Source organism: Muntiacus reevesi, chromosome 20 (assembly GCF_963930625.1).
Source record: "Muntiacus reevesi chromosome 20, mMunRee1.1, whole genome shotgun sequence".
Classification (NCBI taxonomy): Eukaryota; Metazoa; Chordata; class Mammalia; order Artiodactyla; family Cervidae; genus Muntiacus; species Muntiacus reevesi.
The window spans coordinates 20,417,236-20,433,916 of NC_089268.1; the positions used below are offsets into that span (position 1 = coordinate 20,417,236).

The following is a 16,681-nucleotide window of genomic DNA, read 5'->3' on the forward strand; positions in this document are numbered from 1 at the left end:
GTTTTCAGCTCTTTATTCCAAGTTTGCAGAAAATAAGAATACCGAGATTAACACAATAGACTCCCTTCATTACACACGACTGAACAAAGCAATTATCTGTCTATCAAGACTGTAGTACATTGTGCAACAGCATTTAGGAAGGGTGGATGGATGGGTGGATCAACGCTATTCCATTGGAAAAGGCTGCTGATCCACGAGGGAATTTTTCTGAGTTTGACTTGTAAACTGTTTTATTTTGGAGTTTATATCATGTTACCCTTGTAGTTTAGAGAGAAATGAGGTTGTTATTTTTTAATGTTGTTGATGGCATTTTTTAGTTCCTTACCCATCTGACTTTTATTAGGGGGGTTATTTCAAAGACATCTCCTGTTTAATCATGTTTAAACAATCTGTTTAAGACCTGTTGTGTAGATATAAACACAATAGTCCTTTAATGTAGTAAAACAGACTTCTGACAGACACAGCACGTAACAGGCATCCATCCATTATTGCTTAAGCCGCTGTTCCTTCCACGCCTGACCTGAGAGGGTAACCACAGAGCTTAGCTGACAGCATTGGCCGCTCGGAACACTGACATACCCTGTATTCATGTCTAGGGAGCAGAGAATTGCAGAGCGGCAGACAATTGGAGAAGCCTTAGACCAGATTAAAACTAAGTACCTTAAATCTGTCTTAATGGCTGTGTTTACATCTCCTTCTTCTTCATTCCTTTAAAAAACTAATCAGGTTTCGCAAGCGTTAAGAAAACCACCTCTTCTTGCCAGCTGGACTAAGTCCAGTTTAAGCAAGAAATTCTACCCCCCTCCCCTCTTTTTTTTTTTTTTTCATGCTTTGTCTTTTTCTTTTTTCTTCTTCTATGATCTTCACTGCCATTCAGCACAGCAAGACCAGGCTGCAGGAGCTGGCTGACTTTTTCCTTGGGTTATTACTTTTTAACATTTTCTTCCTGTTACAGAAATGGGAAAATTGAAAATGATGTTCCTCGGCTGTAGCAGCAAATGTCAAGAGAGGAGCCCTTTGCACTTTTTAATTGTTTCTATGTAGTGCTTTTTTTTTTCCTTTGCTTGAAACACATACACAGTCACACAGCACATGCCCCAAAATTGTAATAATGAAAGAGAAACAGGGAAGATTGCATGCAAAGGAAACTCAGCCAGGATCCAGGAATTGCGTGACAGTCTGTACGCTAGTTGTCACTAGACCCTTTGAAGAATAATGCCATCCATGTTTAGCTGGATTATTGGCAAATAAACAGTGATGCTTTTTGTTCAGCTATGGAAACTGCCATTTCCATTGCCTGAAACGTTACCGTTAAAAAAAAAAATCTTTACATCTCTCAGTGGGGTCTCTATAAAGGCCAGTAACACAAAACTGTGGTGTGTGAGAATATATTATAGTCAAAGAAGGCAAAGGAAATGTTTTCAGAACTAACACACTCGAGTTTTACAGTTTGGGGAGTAACGTGTAGACATAGAGAAAGAGATCTTTTGTTCATTTCCCAGAAACTGAAGGGAGAGTTGCAGATTCTCATGGCCCAAGGACGGTTTGTGGACATTGGGTTGTAATTAGTAGAACAAGATATGTTGTGATAAAACTGAGTCAGTAAGACAGGGTATAATGTAATAAAATATCTGAATTATGGTTCTCACTGCTTTTTCTTCTTTGGTTCTCTCTAGGTCTCTTTACCTTGGCTTTTTTTTCCCCCTTCTTTCCTTGTGTGGCAGCCTGGTGTATTAAAAAGAGGACCAAGGCAGGTCAGGGTCACTACCTGCTTCCGTGACTTCAGACAAGTCACTGGGGTTTTCTGGGCATCAGTTCCTTCTCTTTTCTCTTCTCTCTCTTCCCCCCACCCCGAGCTGTACCTTTCGACTTGTGGGATCTTAGTTCCCTGACCAGGGATTGAACTGGTGCCCCCTGTGGTGGAAGCCTAAAGTCCTCACCCCTGTACCACCAGGAAAGTCCCTCAATTCCTTTTCTAAAATAAAAATGTGATCTGGTGAAACCCACATTCTCTGCCAGCTCTGAAAAATTCAAATTCACATCGTCTGACTTTGAATGGGAGTAAAAATGGAGATCGTTCCTTGGAAGTAACAGGCAGACAAAGGCTAGCAGGGCTGGAAGTGGAAAGAAAGTGCCAGAGAACTGACAAGTGAAGAGGTGGAGTAGACCGGATACATCTTAGGGCAGAGCAGAGGGCTGTGCTGAAGTCAGCCAGGCTCCCTGTAGACTTCTGTCTCCCCCGCCCGCAAAAATATTACATCCCTTCTTGTATATTTCCATTTTGCTTTCATCTGCTCTTTCTTTACATTTTTAAAGTTCTTTTTTCTCTTTCCCTCCCACAAATTTCTCTTTCTTTAGGTATTTCAACTTATTTGACTCCTTTATTTCAAGAAAAAGGGTTGTACGCTGAGCATATGTTGTTTAGAGGTTATTCCCTGGTGGGTGACTGTCCTTTCTTCCAGATACTTCATTCTTTGATCATGGGAATTTGCCTCAAATCTAAAAGTTATAAAGGAACTTGCATTTAAATCCACACAAATTAATATCTCACAATTCTTTCATTTGTGTGCTTATTGAAAGATTTTGAATTCTTTAACCTTTAGAAGCCTTCAATTTTGAAAGAGGCTGTCCTTCAATGATCTCTCTCATGCATCTAATTATATTTAAAAAAATGACTCAATGCGAGTTTGGGAGAGTGAACTTTTTACTCACTGATCTAAACTGGCGCCTCTTATTATTAAAATAAAGCAAATTCAGCTTTTAACATTTTTTTCTATGAACTGGAGTTCCTAGAATATTTCTATGTAGTCTATGGCTTAACTATGTAATTATGTCTCTTGAGTAGATTATGTTTTTCTTCCCATAATTATGTTTTTACCCAAGAGACTTGGAAGGCTTCAGACCTCTCTTGGGTGAAATTGTTCTTCTTCTCTTCTTTCCTGATGAACTCTGAATTCTACATGCCTGACTACGTTCAAGAGCTTGAACGCGGGCCCTTGAAGCTATGTGGTGGTGATTATGATTTTTTTTTTTCCCTTTAGAAATTGGTTTATAGATTAAGAAGGGCCCTCGGAGGGAAGCTCTGTTAGTTCATTTTTGAAATGCCATCGGAGAAGAATCTCCTGGAAGGGGATTTGTTTATGATCTGTGGTCCTCTGTCTGAAGCCAAACACTAACAGTAGTCTAGGGCTGTCTTGTCTCACGGGCCATCCTGGGGCCCCGTGCACCATCACATGGCACAGTTGCTCATTTCCAGCGGCTCAGAGGAGCTCCAGGCCTTAAACACGAACAGTTGCCTAGTCTGTTTCATTATTCTAGTCTCAAAATAGTTTTTGACCTGAACCAGACAGCATAGTCTTAGGAAAAAAGATGACTCAGCAGCCTTTCCCAGCAAAGATTAGAGACTCATCAATTTAACTGTGGGAAATGTTTCCCAATAACCAGCCTTTTTTCCCCTCTCCTCTCTGACTCTTACTGAACAAAAGGAGAGAGAACTCTAAATACATCAGTGTTCCCATTTGTGAATTCAACAAGTATCTGTTGTATGTCTTCTCTGTACCTAGACTCTAAGTTCTGTGCTAGAGTGCTAGATGTAAGACATGATACTCATCTTCATGTTCATAGTCAAGTCCAGGAGAACCTAAGATATTAGAGTTTTAAATTTTAGATAAATTCATGGAAGAGTGAAAGTGTTAGTCACTCGGTTGTGTCTGACTCTTTTGCAACCCCATGGACTGTAGCCCACCAGACTCCTCTGTCCATGGAATGCTCCAGGCAGGAATACCAGAGCAGGTTGCTATTTCCTTCTCCAGGGGATCTTTCGAACCCAGAGATCGAACCTGGGTCTCCTGCACTGCAGGCAGATTCTTTACTGTCTGAGGCACCAGGGAGTTAATGCATACTGAATGCCTGTGACACTTAAGCATAACCACATGCAGTGGACAAAAAGCAGTTGTAGCTGATTTCAGTTTTCTGTGATAGAAACCAGAAGACTCACCAAAGCCCTCGAGACAGAGAAAACCAGAACAGTGTGATGACCAGGTTGAGGCTGGGAAGGGATTTGGCCAATGTAGATGCTGAGGAGAGGCAATTCTGAGTGGAGGAGGAAGCTTGGGCAAAGGCACAGGGACTCTTTGAAGAACTGTGGTGACTCCAGTGTGAACAGAGCTTAGGTTGGGAGCAGTACAGTTGGAGTCATTTGAAGAGAGCTTGATAAGATACCTTGAGACCATCTTCTCCAGGTTCTTGTTTGCTAGGCTCAGGGGCTCTGCTTGATTCAGTAGATACTTAAAGACAATGGAAAGGGTTGGAGCAGGTGGGTAATGTCACTGTTATGATTCAGGCACTAAAAGGACTTTAGGAATTATGAAAACTATCTCTTCATTTTTAGTCGGCTCATAGAGTTCCATTAAACCCTTTCTGTGGTCATACATGGTCTTCCCTGGTGGCTCAGATGGTAAAGAATCCTCCTGCCAGTGCAGGAGATCCAGGTCCGACCCCTAGGTTCGACCTAGGGGTTGATCCAGGTTCGACCCCTAAGATCCCCTGGAGAAGGGAATGGCAACTACCAGTCATTGCTCTTGCAGATATGCCAGCCTGCTGCCCTGGTGTCTTAGCCACAAGTGAGAGGTTAGGCGTGGTCCTAGTGGAAACGAAACCCAGGGGCACGTCCCTGTAGATGGGCTTGACCTGCAGATATGATAAGCATGGGCTTGACTGGTGATATTCATGGAAACAGGGAAATTTGAGGAGAAGCTGGTTGGGACTGTTTGCAGTGGTGTGGGCAGAAGGGTGGGAAGGTGTGTGAGAGTGAGGTGAAGAGCTTGTCTAAACATTACAAGCGTGACACAGCTACAGGTCTTCGATTTTTAGACTTTCACAAACCACCAGTGAAATGTAGTCATCTGAATGTAAACAGAGAAGAGTTTCACTTTTCTCAATAGTATTTTCATTTTCACATGTATGTAGGAATGCAGAAATTCAAGGTTTTTAATCTAGAGCCTCAGTAAAGTGTTTGGACCCAAACTTGGCGTGGCTTCCCTAGGAACTGACTGGAGTCTGTCTCATTGTCTCTGTTACGGTGCTTTTGTGGAAAACCATCAAAACCAAACTCCCTCTGATAGAGTAAGGCTTATCCTTTGAGGTAAAATTTCAGGTAATTTCATTTGGAATTGAATTGTGACTTTAGAATTAGTTCACCTGATTTGCAGCAACATGGCTGGACCTAGAGATTGTCATACTGAGTGAAGTAAGTCAGACACAGGAGGAATACCATATGACATTCCTTGTATGTGGAATCTAAAACGAAATGATACCAATGAACTTACAAAACAGAAAGAGACTCGCAGACTCGGAGAAGGAACTTACGGTTGCAGAAGGGAGATTGTTAAGGAGTTTGGGATGGTCATATACACACTGCTGTGTTTAAAATGAATGACCAACAGGGACCTACTGTATAGCCCCTGGAGCTCTGCTCAGTGTTACATGGCAGCCTGGATGGGAGGGGAGTTTGGGAGAGAATGGATACATGCATACGTATGACCGAGTAGCTTTGCTGTCCCCCTGAAACTATCACAACATTGTTAAATTGGCTATACCTCAATACAACATAAAAAGTTAAAAGTTAAAAAAATTAGTAAATTTAGTCAACCTGTCCCCTAACCCCTCTCTGCAAACACTCCATCATGTATCACTTTCAGGGTAGAGAGATTAGGATTGAAGGCATCATTTTTTTCCCCCCTTCCTCAGAACTGCTGTGGAATAGCATCCCTATTGCATATAACCTATTAACTCTGAAAAATGATAGTTCTCTCCCCTCTGCAAGTCCTCTCCCATCTTCCTTTTTACTCTCTAAGTCATTGTCTCAACATTCTTAGATGGTTCTATCCTGTGGCATGAGCCCTGGGATATTGGACCAGATCTCATCCTGTTACTTATTTGTTGGCAGCGAAATTAGCTCACATCTCGCGCAGACCCTGCTCTCCTCCAGGGAAGCCTAATGCACGGCTGGGGAGGCTCACAGATTCTAAAGAGACACTTAATTAGTCAGGGGGTAGAATAATCTGTTTACAAGGACAGATTAACATATATAAATATATATTGCATCATTGAAAAGGATGTATAGCTGTCAACCGAGAGATGTCAAGTGATTTGAAGGTGGTTTGCCTCTGTTTAGGTTAATGTCACATATATGTTCAGCACCATCTTGATCACAGGACAGTTATTATCAGGTTCAGTTAATATATATATTATATTTATATTATATGTATATATTACATATAACATTTATTATATAATAACTGTTCAGGCAGTTTTTATCATGTTCTCCAGCTAGCTTTTCTCCTTTCTCTGCGTATGGAAATCCTCTTCCACCTTTGAGGACATAATGATCTCATCGGTGAGGGTTTCCACTTTCCTTTTAGTTAACACCAGTGGCTCCACTGCTCTCCCAATGGCATTTTGTTATTTTTTATCATGAAAAATTTCAGACATACAATTAAAAGAAATTATATTTCATAAAACCCCAGATACCCATCCCCTTGTTTTATAATGAATAGCATTTTGCCATATTTGCTATTTTTTGTTATATTTGCCATATTTGTTATTTTACTTAAATATTTTAGAGGAAACACCAAACATCAAGACATTTAACCTATAATTATTTGTTCTAAAAGGCAAGGGCATATTCTTACTTAATTACCAAAAGCTCCTCTTCCTTAATATTTTGAAATGGTCCATACTTACATGTCTTCAATTGATCCCCGAACTGTAGTGTTTCAGTGATTGCCTCACAGTCCTTTGCAGTAATTGTTCCCCTTTCTTCCCTACTAGACCATGTGCTGCTTGAGGGCGAGGACTGTCTTACACGTTTACTCCCCCTCCTCTTACTATGCCCGGTGAGACTTGCATGGTAGATGATCAGGACACACTGCTGGACTAACTGACCTGGACGTGGACTTGCACTGGTTCCTGACTGATGCTCTAGTGCAGATCTGCCTGTTAACATTTATTTAAAATTTGTATCTTGCTGATACCCAGGATGCAAGTAGACAGATACCTAATAAAAGAAGTGAGTGCTTTTATTTAAAAAGAGAATTTATTTGGCTGTGCCAGATCTCAGTTGTGGCACATGTGATTTCCATTTTCATTGCAGCATGCTGGTTCTTCAGCTGTGGCATGTGGGATCTAGTTCCCTGACCAGGGATTGAACCCGGGTCCCCTGAATTGGGAGCACAGAGTCTCAGCCACTGGGCCACCAGGGAAGTCCCAAGCAAAGAGTACTTAAAACCGACTTCAAATACTTCTGTAAAGAGAGGAGCTATGAGGCATCACGCCCCAGTGACCAGCAAAGTGAACCCCGCAGGGCCACGTGAGGATGGACGGGCTGTGACGTGGCACGCCCTTGTGAAAGGTGTACTTTTTCATCAGTGTGCTTGGGGATCCTCCAAGAGAATCTGCAGCCGAGGCAGTGCATCACGTTTGGATACAGCGCAGAGAGCGTGAGGTTCTGACCGGGCTCAACCGACTTTTATAAAAATGGGCAAAATGGGTCACATCAGAGTGGCATGCTTGCTCTCAGAGTTCACATACCACAGTTTCAGAGTTTTCATGGACCAGTTTAAGATGCATGATTTTTAAAGCAGAAATTCTAATGGCAACATTACTAGCTTTCGCTGGGGGTGAGCCACCCTTGGACTGAAAGAGCCAGGCGGGGAAGAATGGGACCATTAGACTATTGGTTGATGACTTAACGTTCTTCATGCATCTCTGCTCTAGAGATGTGTGAATGCCGTGACCTTTCCATCACGCTTTCTTCTTGTGCCCCTGCGTTTGTTGCAACAAAAGTCATATTCAGCCAAACACACTAAACTTTTTGAAAGAAATTTGTTCTGAAAACTTTTTTTTCCCATTTGATATTCACTTTTGACCTTGATTTCCCTTGAGTCAATGATGATGTGCCATTTTAATCTAAAATAAGCTGGTTAACCATGAGAGGGAAAAGAGCCCTGCTCCAGTGTCAGAAGACCTGAGTTCTCATCCTGACACTAACTATGTGGCTTTGGGTAGGTCATTTCCCCTCTCAGGGACTCAGTCCTCATCCATTAAAGAAGTACACTGCTGTAAAATTGAGTCTAAATATTTCTCTTGCCCTTTTCAGCTCTGTGATTCTAAATGACTTGCAGCAATGCTTAAGAATTATAGTGACGTGTGGGCATAATGGGGAGTGGGGTGGGGGAGAGGAGGGTGAGACCAACAGAGAGTAGTATTGACACATCTACACTATCATGTGTAAAATAAATAGCTACTGGGATGCTGCTATTTAGCACAGAGAGTTCAGCTTGATGCTCTGTGATGACCTAGAGGGGTGGGATGTGGGGAATGGGATGGCGATCTAAGAGAGAGGTGATACACACACACACACACACACACACACACACACACACACACAGCTGATTGACTTCATTGTACAGCAGGAACTAACACAACATTGTAAAGCAATTACGCACCAATAAAAAGAAATAGAATTATAGTGAGAGCAAATGGGACATTTTCAGAAAGCAAGGAAGCTTTCACTTAAATGAATGTTCTTCAGGAAAATTTCTAAGGAAGCACCAATAAAGGCTGGTCTCTAGCCCACTGGATTCACGAGATTTTCAAATAAAAAAGGAAGACTTTTTTTGAGGGGGCAGGGAGGAAGAGTGCTGTAATATAATATCCTGAGCCAGAAAATGTTCTCCAGACCAAGACATTTATCTAAAAAAGGAGACCATTCATTCACTGTATAAACATTTATTGAGCACCTACTATATGATGGGGACTAAACTGGGTTGTGAGAATATAGTTGTAAACAAGCCAGAGCACTTGTCTTCATGGGACTCAGTCTTGAGATGAATCAGTGCCTGGGATGATTACAGATTGTGATGACAGTCATCAAGGGAATTGAACAAGGGGTCCTCAAGCAAGAGGAAGCCTACTCTGGGTCTGGTAGGCAGGCAATCATCATAGGAGGTGGTGTTCACCTTGAGATCTAAGAGATGAGAAAGAGTGGGCTGTGTAGAGAATCAAGGGAGAGCATTTCAGATGTGTGATTTCTTTAAGCAGAAAATGGAGCGGTCCTGGGATGGGACACTGGAGGGAGACAATGGCAGATGCCCAGAGAGACCTGACGGAATCCTGAGCCTGGGCTGTGCTGGTGGAAATGAGAGAACTGAATATATTCGAAGTAGACTCTCAAGATGGGAATGGCAGGGCTCGATAATTGACTGAATGCAGGGAGTGAGGGGTAAGGGGAAGTCAAGGAAGTTGTCAAGGTTTTTGGCTTAAGGGACAGAGTGACTGGTGCCATTTAATGAGATGGGGGCTCTTGGGGAGGAACAGGATTTCTTGGAGAAAAGAATCAAGATTTGTGTCTTAAATACACTGCATTTAAGATACCTTTGAAATGCTTCAGGGGAGAGTCAAGTAGACAGAGGAATGCACAAACCTGGATCTCAGGATAGAGGTCAAGGTTCACCCCAGCAATGGGAGAAGGCATTGGCGTGAGTTGGTGGTCCTGAGCTTGTGGGGCTGTGGGATCATCCTGGGTTGTGGCTGTCTACCTCGGCTGCATGATGGACTTTATGGCGAGCTTTTAAAGAATGACATTCCCAGGACCCTTTGCCAGAGCCCTGGATGTAATTGAGCTGGTGGACATCCATATTTTTCAAAGCTTGCTGTTGTTGCTATTGCTGTCAGTCACTCAGTTGTGTGTGACTCTTTGTGACCCCATGGACTATAGCCTGCCGTGCTCCCCTGTCCACTGAATTTTCCAGGCAAGAATCCTGGATTGGATTGCCATTTCCTTCTCAAGGGGATCTTCCTGACACAGGGATCAGACCCAAGTCTCCTATATTGCAGGTGGATTCTTTACCACTGAGCCACCAGCAGCAGCAATAGCAACAGATACAAGACAGCAGTTATCCATTCTTCATAGCTTCTTCCTGCTTGGAAGATCCATTCTTTGGTCCTTTATATTTTTAAAATAATTTTTATTATTTTTTGGCCATGCCATATGGCATGTGGGATCTTCGTTCTCCAACCAGGAATCCAGCTCACACCCGCTGCAGTGTAAGTGCAGAGTCTTAACCACTGGACCACCAGGGAAGCCTTCCATTGGCCCTTCAGATGACATTTGGTTCTCTCAGTACCATGGCAGAGTGTCTGTCCTTGATTTAAGCCAGTGTGCCCTTTGTCCTCCGAGTCCTCGATTTCTGAAGGGGTATCTTGGGTGCTGAGGATTTAAGTACCTCTTCTTTCAGCCTCTCATTCAAATGTCACCCTGATGTGGTTTAGTGGTAGCAGGTACTTGTCATGGTTGAAAGAAGAAGAACTGTTTGGTTTCTGCTCTTCATTCTCCTACAAGGATTCTGTTGTGGTCGTGGTGGTGGCTGTGAGGGGGCAGACATTCTAGAAGGAAAAATGCAGGGTTTTCTGTATAGATGCAACTGCAGATAGACGTTCCCTGAATTACTATACAGTGTCTGCAGATACTTGGTAGCTCATCGTTGAGGATTGTTTCCAAAAGGTCATAGAGGCTTTCCAGATTGCACCTACTCTTAAATTTCTCACACACACTTGGGATCCTCAAAGTCCTTTATTCTTGCTTATGACCTCCTATCACTGCCCTGAGGCAGCAAAGGAAATAAATATGTCCTCACACACCTGTGTACTGAGCTCACATCTCATACGGTCTACACGCATGACATGCACGCTCAGTTGTGTCTGACTCTTTGCAACCCTGTGGACTGTAACCCTCCAAGCTCCTCTGTCCATGGAATTCTCCAGCCAAGAATACTGGAGCAAGTTGCCATTTCCTTCTCCAGGGGATCTTCCTGACCCAGGGATCGAACCCTTGTCTTTGGCCTCTTCTACATTGGCAGGCAGGTTATTTACCATCTGAGCTACTGGGAAAGCCCCCGCATATGGTCTCCATGAAAACCTAATGAAAGGACTGTAGAAAGCAGAGGCAAAGCTCATTAAATTTTCTTGTGACTGTGGCCCCATAAAGCCCCACTATATAGAGGAACCATGTGAGATCATGGAGCCCTCCCTTCAACCCTCAGGGAATCTGCCATTCCCCAAATATGGCCTATTAAAAAAATAACTTCCAGAGACAATTCCATAAGCTTTCTTGTTAATGTTTACAGCTGTATCAACACCACACCAATACTTTTTTTGGGGTATGTGTATGAACAACAGAATCCATGGATCTAAGTGTCATGAGTACTATGTAATTCTCAAATCGTGAACCTTGTAAGATACAGCAAAGTGTATTGATGGAAGTTTGTTTAGGGTAATGGATGAGCTATTAACTTTGTAATTGAATCCTTGCTGCTGCTTCTGCTTGTCTTGAAAACCAGCCTGATGCCTTGCAGGGCTTAGTCCTCGGGTCCTTCATTCTGGCGATCTGAATTTTTTCAGTCCTTTGTAGCCGCTGAGAGAGGAAGGGAGATGCTAGGATCCAGCATGGATGGTGCCACGCAATGTGTAGAAAACTTAGTCTACTAGGACCTGAACTGCATCCTGATCCATGCTGAGGTGGTCAATAGCTGAGATCCACAGGCTAGTTGTTTTATCTCTGTAGGTCTCGGTGACTTCATCTGTGAGCACCTTACTTTCTGGGGCCTGGGAGCTGTTTGGGATAGTCTCTGAAGGTCCTTTGGCTCACCTGGTAATGAATCCGCCTGCAATGCAGGAGACCCAGGTTCGATCTCTGGGTCAGGAAGATTCCCTGGAGAAGGAAATGGCAACCTACTCCAGTATGCTTCCCTAGGAAATGCCATGGACAGAGGATTTCTGGAAGACTACCATCTGTGGGGTTACAAAGACTCAGACATGACTGAGTGACTAACACAGACAAAGGTCCTTTAGATTTCTACAATCTACTTGTAATCTGGATTAAAATGTCATAAATGGTGGGGAAAACAGCCATCAGTAAACAATGAGCTTTCCTAGTTTGTCCTGATCATTTTTCTCCCAATCTTGGCCCCTCGGTTGTAGCACGCCCCAGACTTAACACTGGCAGGAAATAGGGTGGTGGGTGCATTTCGGTTAATGGGCCTTAGTTGGAACATGTTTGACTGTGGAGGCAGCTACACTCCTATTACCAAGCCTTGGCTTCCTGTCTGTTTTCTTTGGGCTGGGTAGGCAATGAAAAAGGAGACAGGAAAATACATTTGGGGGCAAATAAAATAAGGAATTTGTCTTAGGAGGACAGCTTATAGTTGGGAAATTCTAATGCTGGGCTTAACCCTGTCCTGACATATCTCTCTTGTCCTGTACTAAGTGGGTGAGGAGGTGTTCTTGCTACTTGTAGAATCGACCTTCCTATTCTCAAAGGCTCTTAATAATCCACCTTCAAGGTTTATTCTATTATGGATAGTACTCCTGATGCCCTTAATTTTTTCCTGCAAATTCTTATTCTAATCATCATCTTAAATGGCTCTTCTTTGAATTAGCTTCAGTTACTTAACATTTTACTAAACTGTTGGGGCAATATACTAGGGCTTCACTGGTGCAGAATATGAAATGTATTTCTGTTTAAGCCAGTAGGCATAATGTTACTTGTTCACCACAGTCCCACTCTACGGATTTACACTAAACTAATGTTGCATCAAGATTCAGATGTTTTTCTGTTAATATCTGCACCAAGGCAATACTGTACTCTTTACTAAGAATGATTGGATGATTTCTTAAAAGTCTTAGTATCTTGATTATATTTCAATTTGCATAGTTCTTTAATATCTAGAATTTCCTTAGATTTTACACTCGAATAAACTAGAAGAGAGACGAAGTGAGGTTTTCTTTTGTTGTTTTTTTTTAAAATAATGGATTCTCACATTCCCATGGTAACCCAAAGGGTATTTTTCAGTTTCTCTTACAGAACCACAGTACTCGATTTAAAATAAAAAAGCATTCTCTCTGATTAAGCATAGTTTATTATATGCTTTCAGGCTTTGGCATATCGCAAAATAACCACATTCCTCTTGAGAATTTGAGTTTCCCTGCCTGTTTTTCTGTTTCCCTCTTAGAGGGGTTCTCAGTTTGAATTTTCATTTTTCAGAAAGGAGTTGCCATAAGGTACAGTTGTAACATAAAAGAGGAAAAGTCACTTATGGTCATCACGGAAATGTCCCTTTGACAAATGTGTTTGTCTCTGTCTCTGCCCCAAGCACGGCCCAGTATGTGTTCCATGCATAGACTCAACTTTCACGGGATGTTTCCTCCTTCTTGAAATGAGCAAACACAGTTCCGGACACGGTCACCCTTCCCAGCCTCACCAAGAGGCCAGAGGGGGCGCCCAGAGAGTCCCTTTTGGGCTCTGGTGTCCAGACCTCACCACTGACTCTTGGCCCCGAGTCACCCCTCTGGACCCCTCAGCTCTCCATTCAGAACCAAGCCAGGGACACTCACCACGGAATGATGTTTACAAAACCCTTTGAAATGGAAGACATTATACAGATGCTTCATTATAAAGATCAGTGTTGCAAATTCCTTGGCTTACCCCTCCCTCCCCCCAGTATGTATGTTCACGTATCTATTTAGCATGGTCAATTGTTCAGCTAATTAATATGCTTTTATTTTATGATTTGCTATTTCCAGGGCACAGACAGAAGCTTGATGACTCTAAACCTAGTTTGTTCTCTGATCGCCTCAGTGATTTAGGGCGCATTCCTCATCCCAGTATGAGAGTAGGTGTCCCGCCTCAGAACCCACGGCCCTCCCTGAACTCTGCACCAAGTCCTTTTAATCCACAAGGACAGAGTCAGATTACAGGTAAGACAGACTCCTAGGTCTCACTTGCGCAGACTCCGGCAGGCTGGGGGTGAGGGGCTTCCAGATGAGACGCGTTCACTTCACAACTCCTGGAGCTGGGAAATGGCTTACGATGAAAGAGATCGACACGAAGATACTGACCTTCTTCTCCTTTATTTTTTTTTTTTTTTGTTTTTTTTTCTTTTTAATAAAAAGCAAATACCAATATTCACTAACTTGGGGATAAAGCTTGGGGGAAGTCTCTACGGATGCTGTCCTCCGTAGTGATGTCAGTCTGAGCAGAGGTGGGATGGTTATACCATGCTCTCTGGGAGAATGGGTGTTGTAAGTTTCTCTATATTGTGTCCAGGTGGTGTGGGGGATAACATCACACCCTCACTATTAGAAAATTAGTGTTACTGGCTCAGATTTGGGCTTAAGTTTCGTACATGTATAACTATTTCATTAAGTGTGCTTGAAAACTGCCCAGGGCTAACAGGAAGTCTTGATTGGTGGTTACAAGGCAAGACCAAGGAGTGGCTCCTTAGGCAGACAGAATCCCACCCCCACGCCCGCCCATTCCTGTTGAGCTCCCGTTCATGCGACATTTCTCTTCATGCATTCCAGTGTGCTTCTTGCTTTACTTTTCTTCTTAAAAATGAACATCAGCATTGCATTACAGACTAATCATTCACATTTGGTGCATTAAGACTCCCAACCCTTTTTTTTTTTTTTCATCCTATCTGGCTTGGGCAGATCTTACTGTAGGACTAGTCTGATTGCTTTTATGTCATGGTGATGATAAAGTGTGCTAATCATTGTACATCTTTAATTTGCCATCGAAGTATTGAGAGCAGCAAGGAACTCATAGATCATCTAGTTACTATTGTTGGCAGAGGGACCAGATGGGAGGGAAAACGATTCAAAATATAATGTATGATAAACCTGGATCATTTCAAAGGGTTAGTTTTTGTCTGTAGCAGTTAGGTTTTGAGTGTCCTTAATGGTTTGTAAGCATAATTGTTTATAAACAAAATGACCTGCCTCTCCTTCTCTCCTGCCCATATTAGATATATATCTTCTTGAATATTTACTTATGTTTCTGTGGGTCTATATTAGTCTGAAAATTTGGGTATGCCTGAGTGTATATGTTTAATATAATATAGAACTATAAAATATCTAAGCACTGAAGAGAAACAGATACCTGTGTTAGGGAAGATCCTTAGAACTCTATGAAGAAGAGTCATGTGTTAGATTTAAATAAATCTCCAAATGTTGAAATGTAGGAGTCAGGTCAGTGTATTCACTAGACATGGGTCCTTGATAAAAATGCCAGGGTGAAATTCACACTAACTTGTGAATTTGAAGCTTGTGGCTCTAGGTACTGATGCACTTAAAGTAGTGGACTTTTTAATTTTTTATTGATGTATAGTTGATTTACAGTATTATATTAGTTTCAGATGTATAACATGGTGATTTAAAAATTTTATAGATTATACTCTGTTTATAGTTATTATAAAATATTGGCTGTATGCACTGTGCTGTACAATATATCCTCATAGCTTGTTTTTTATATGCAGTAGTTTGTTTAAGTGGTGGATTTTATATTAGTGATTAAGGGTCATAATAGCTGTCCTTTTGTCTTTATAGGAATCTTTAGATTCCATATGTGTATGTGTGTAGAACCATATGTACACATATATAAATGTGTTTATACGTGATTTGGAAGGACTATGATGGCTAATATGATCTATATAAGAAAAATATATGTTCTATGATTTGGCAATCCCTGGGTTCTTCAAATGTGTGATTTTTGTATTCTGATCCTTGGTAGTGGTTTAGCTGCTAAGTCATGTCTGACTCTCATGACCCCATTGACTGTAGCCTACCAGGCTCTTTTGTCCATGGGATTTTCCAGAAAGGCACACTGCATTGGGTTTCCATTTCCTTCTCTAAGGGATTTTCCCAACCCTGGGATCGAACCTGTGTCTCCTGCATTGCAGGTAGCCTTTTTACCACTAAGCCATCAGGGAAGCCCAATTTGATCCTTAACTGTTTACTAATTATATTTTGCTAATGACTGATTCTTTAAAAATGGTCTTCGGAGCTTGTGTGTTGCTAGATTCCTTTAAGAAGAATCTATTTTCTTAGTAGTGATCATGGTTGTATAGTCACTATGAGCTCCCACTTGCCAGCATAAAAGGCAAGCTGAACTCCCAGAAGAGCGACGTGAAGTTAGGAATTACAAATTGAGGAAGCCCTAAGCCTTCCATGTTTCATGTTAGTGTTTCTTGCAGTTCCTGGGGCTCAGCGTCCTAGGCACGCAGCGGGCTGGCTTCTTTGCAGGGCTCGTCTGACCTGTCACTGTCGAGGTCTTAAATGGCTGTTGTTCTGCCTGAGGGCCCAGGGCCTCCCCATAGTTTCCTGAGGAAGTTGCTTCCTCTGTACCTCTTTTTTTTTTTTTAATCTTTCAGACATCTGTTGCCTGTCTCTGGGTGCTAGGAAACACCTAGTCTGTCAAAAATATCCACTTTTGATTCAGAATGTGGCAATAACAGTGGTGATAACTATGTCAGGAGATATTGCTCATGATAAGCACTATTTTTCATTTATTTATTTCTGCCACGCCATGCAGCTTGTGGGATCTTAGTTCCCTGACCAGGGATCAAACCCAGGCCCTCGGCAGTGAAAGCGCTGAGTCCTAACCACTGGACCACCAGGGAATTCCCCATAAGCACTGTTTTTAAACTCAAAATATTCTCTGGATGGGTGAGCTGCATCTAGAGGGAATAAAAAGCCGACCCAGCCCCTGGTGGACTGGGAAATCCGTCTAACCTTTGGGGTGGGCATTCTGCCACGCTGTTCTTCATTCCTCCAAAAAGTAGTT

General features: G+C 42.3%; 1 protein-coding gene and 1 non-coding gene across 3 annotated transcripts in view; one reads left to right on the plus strand and one right to left on the minus strand.

Moving 5' to 3' along the window:
* RUNX2 (RUNX family transcription factor 2) overlaps positions 1–16,681 on the plus strand; it is a 231,878-nt gene that overhangs the window by 159,437 nt on the left and 55,760 nt on the right. For both annotated transcript variants that reach the window (XM_065912303.1, XM_065912302.1), the window contains one exon: positions 13,642–13,815. In XM_065912303.1, the coding sequence (XP_065768375.1) occupies positions 13,642–13,815 (174 nt within the window). The remainder of the gene's footprint in view (positions 1–13,641; positions 13,816–16,681) is intronic.
* TRNAE-UUC (transfer RNA glutamic acid (anticodon UUC)) lies at positions 16,445–16,517 on the minus strand. The gene has a single exon. It is a non-coding gene; the product is annotated as a tRNA-Glu (tRNA).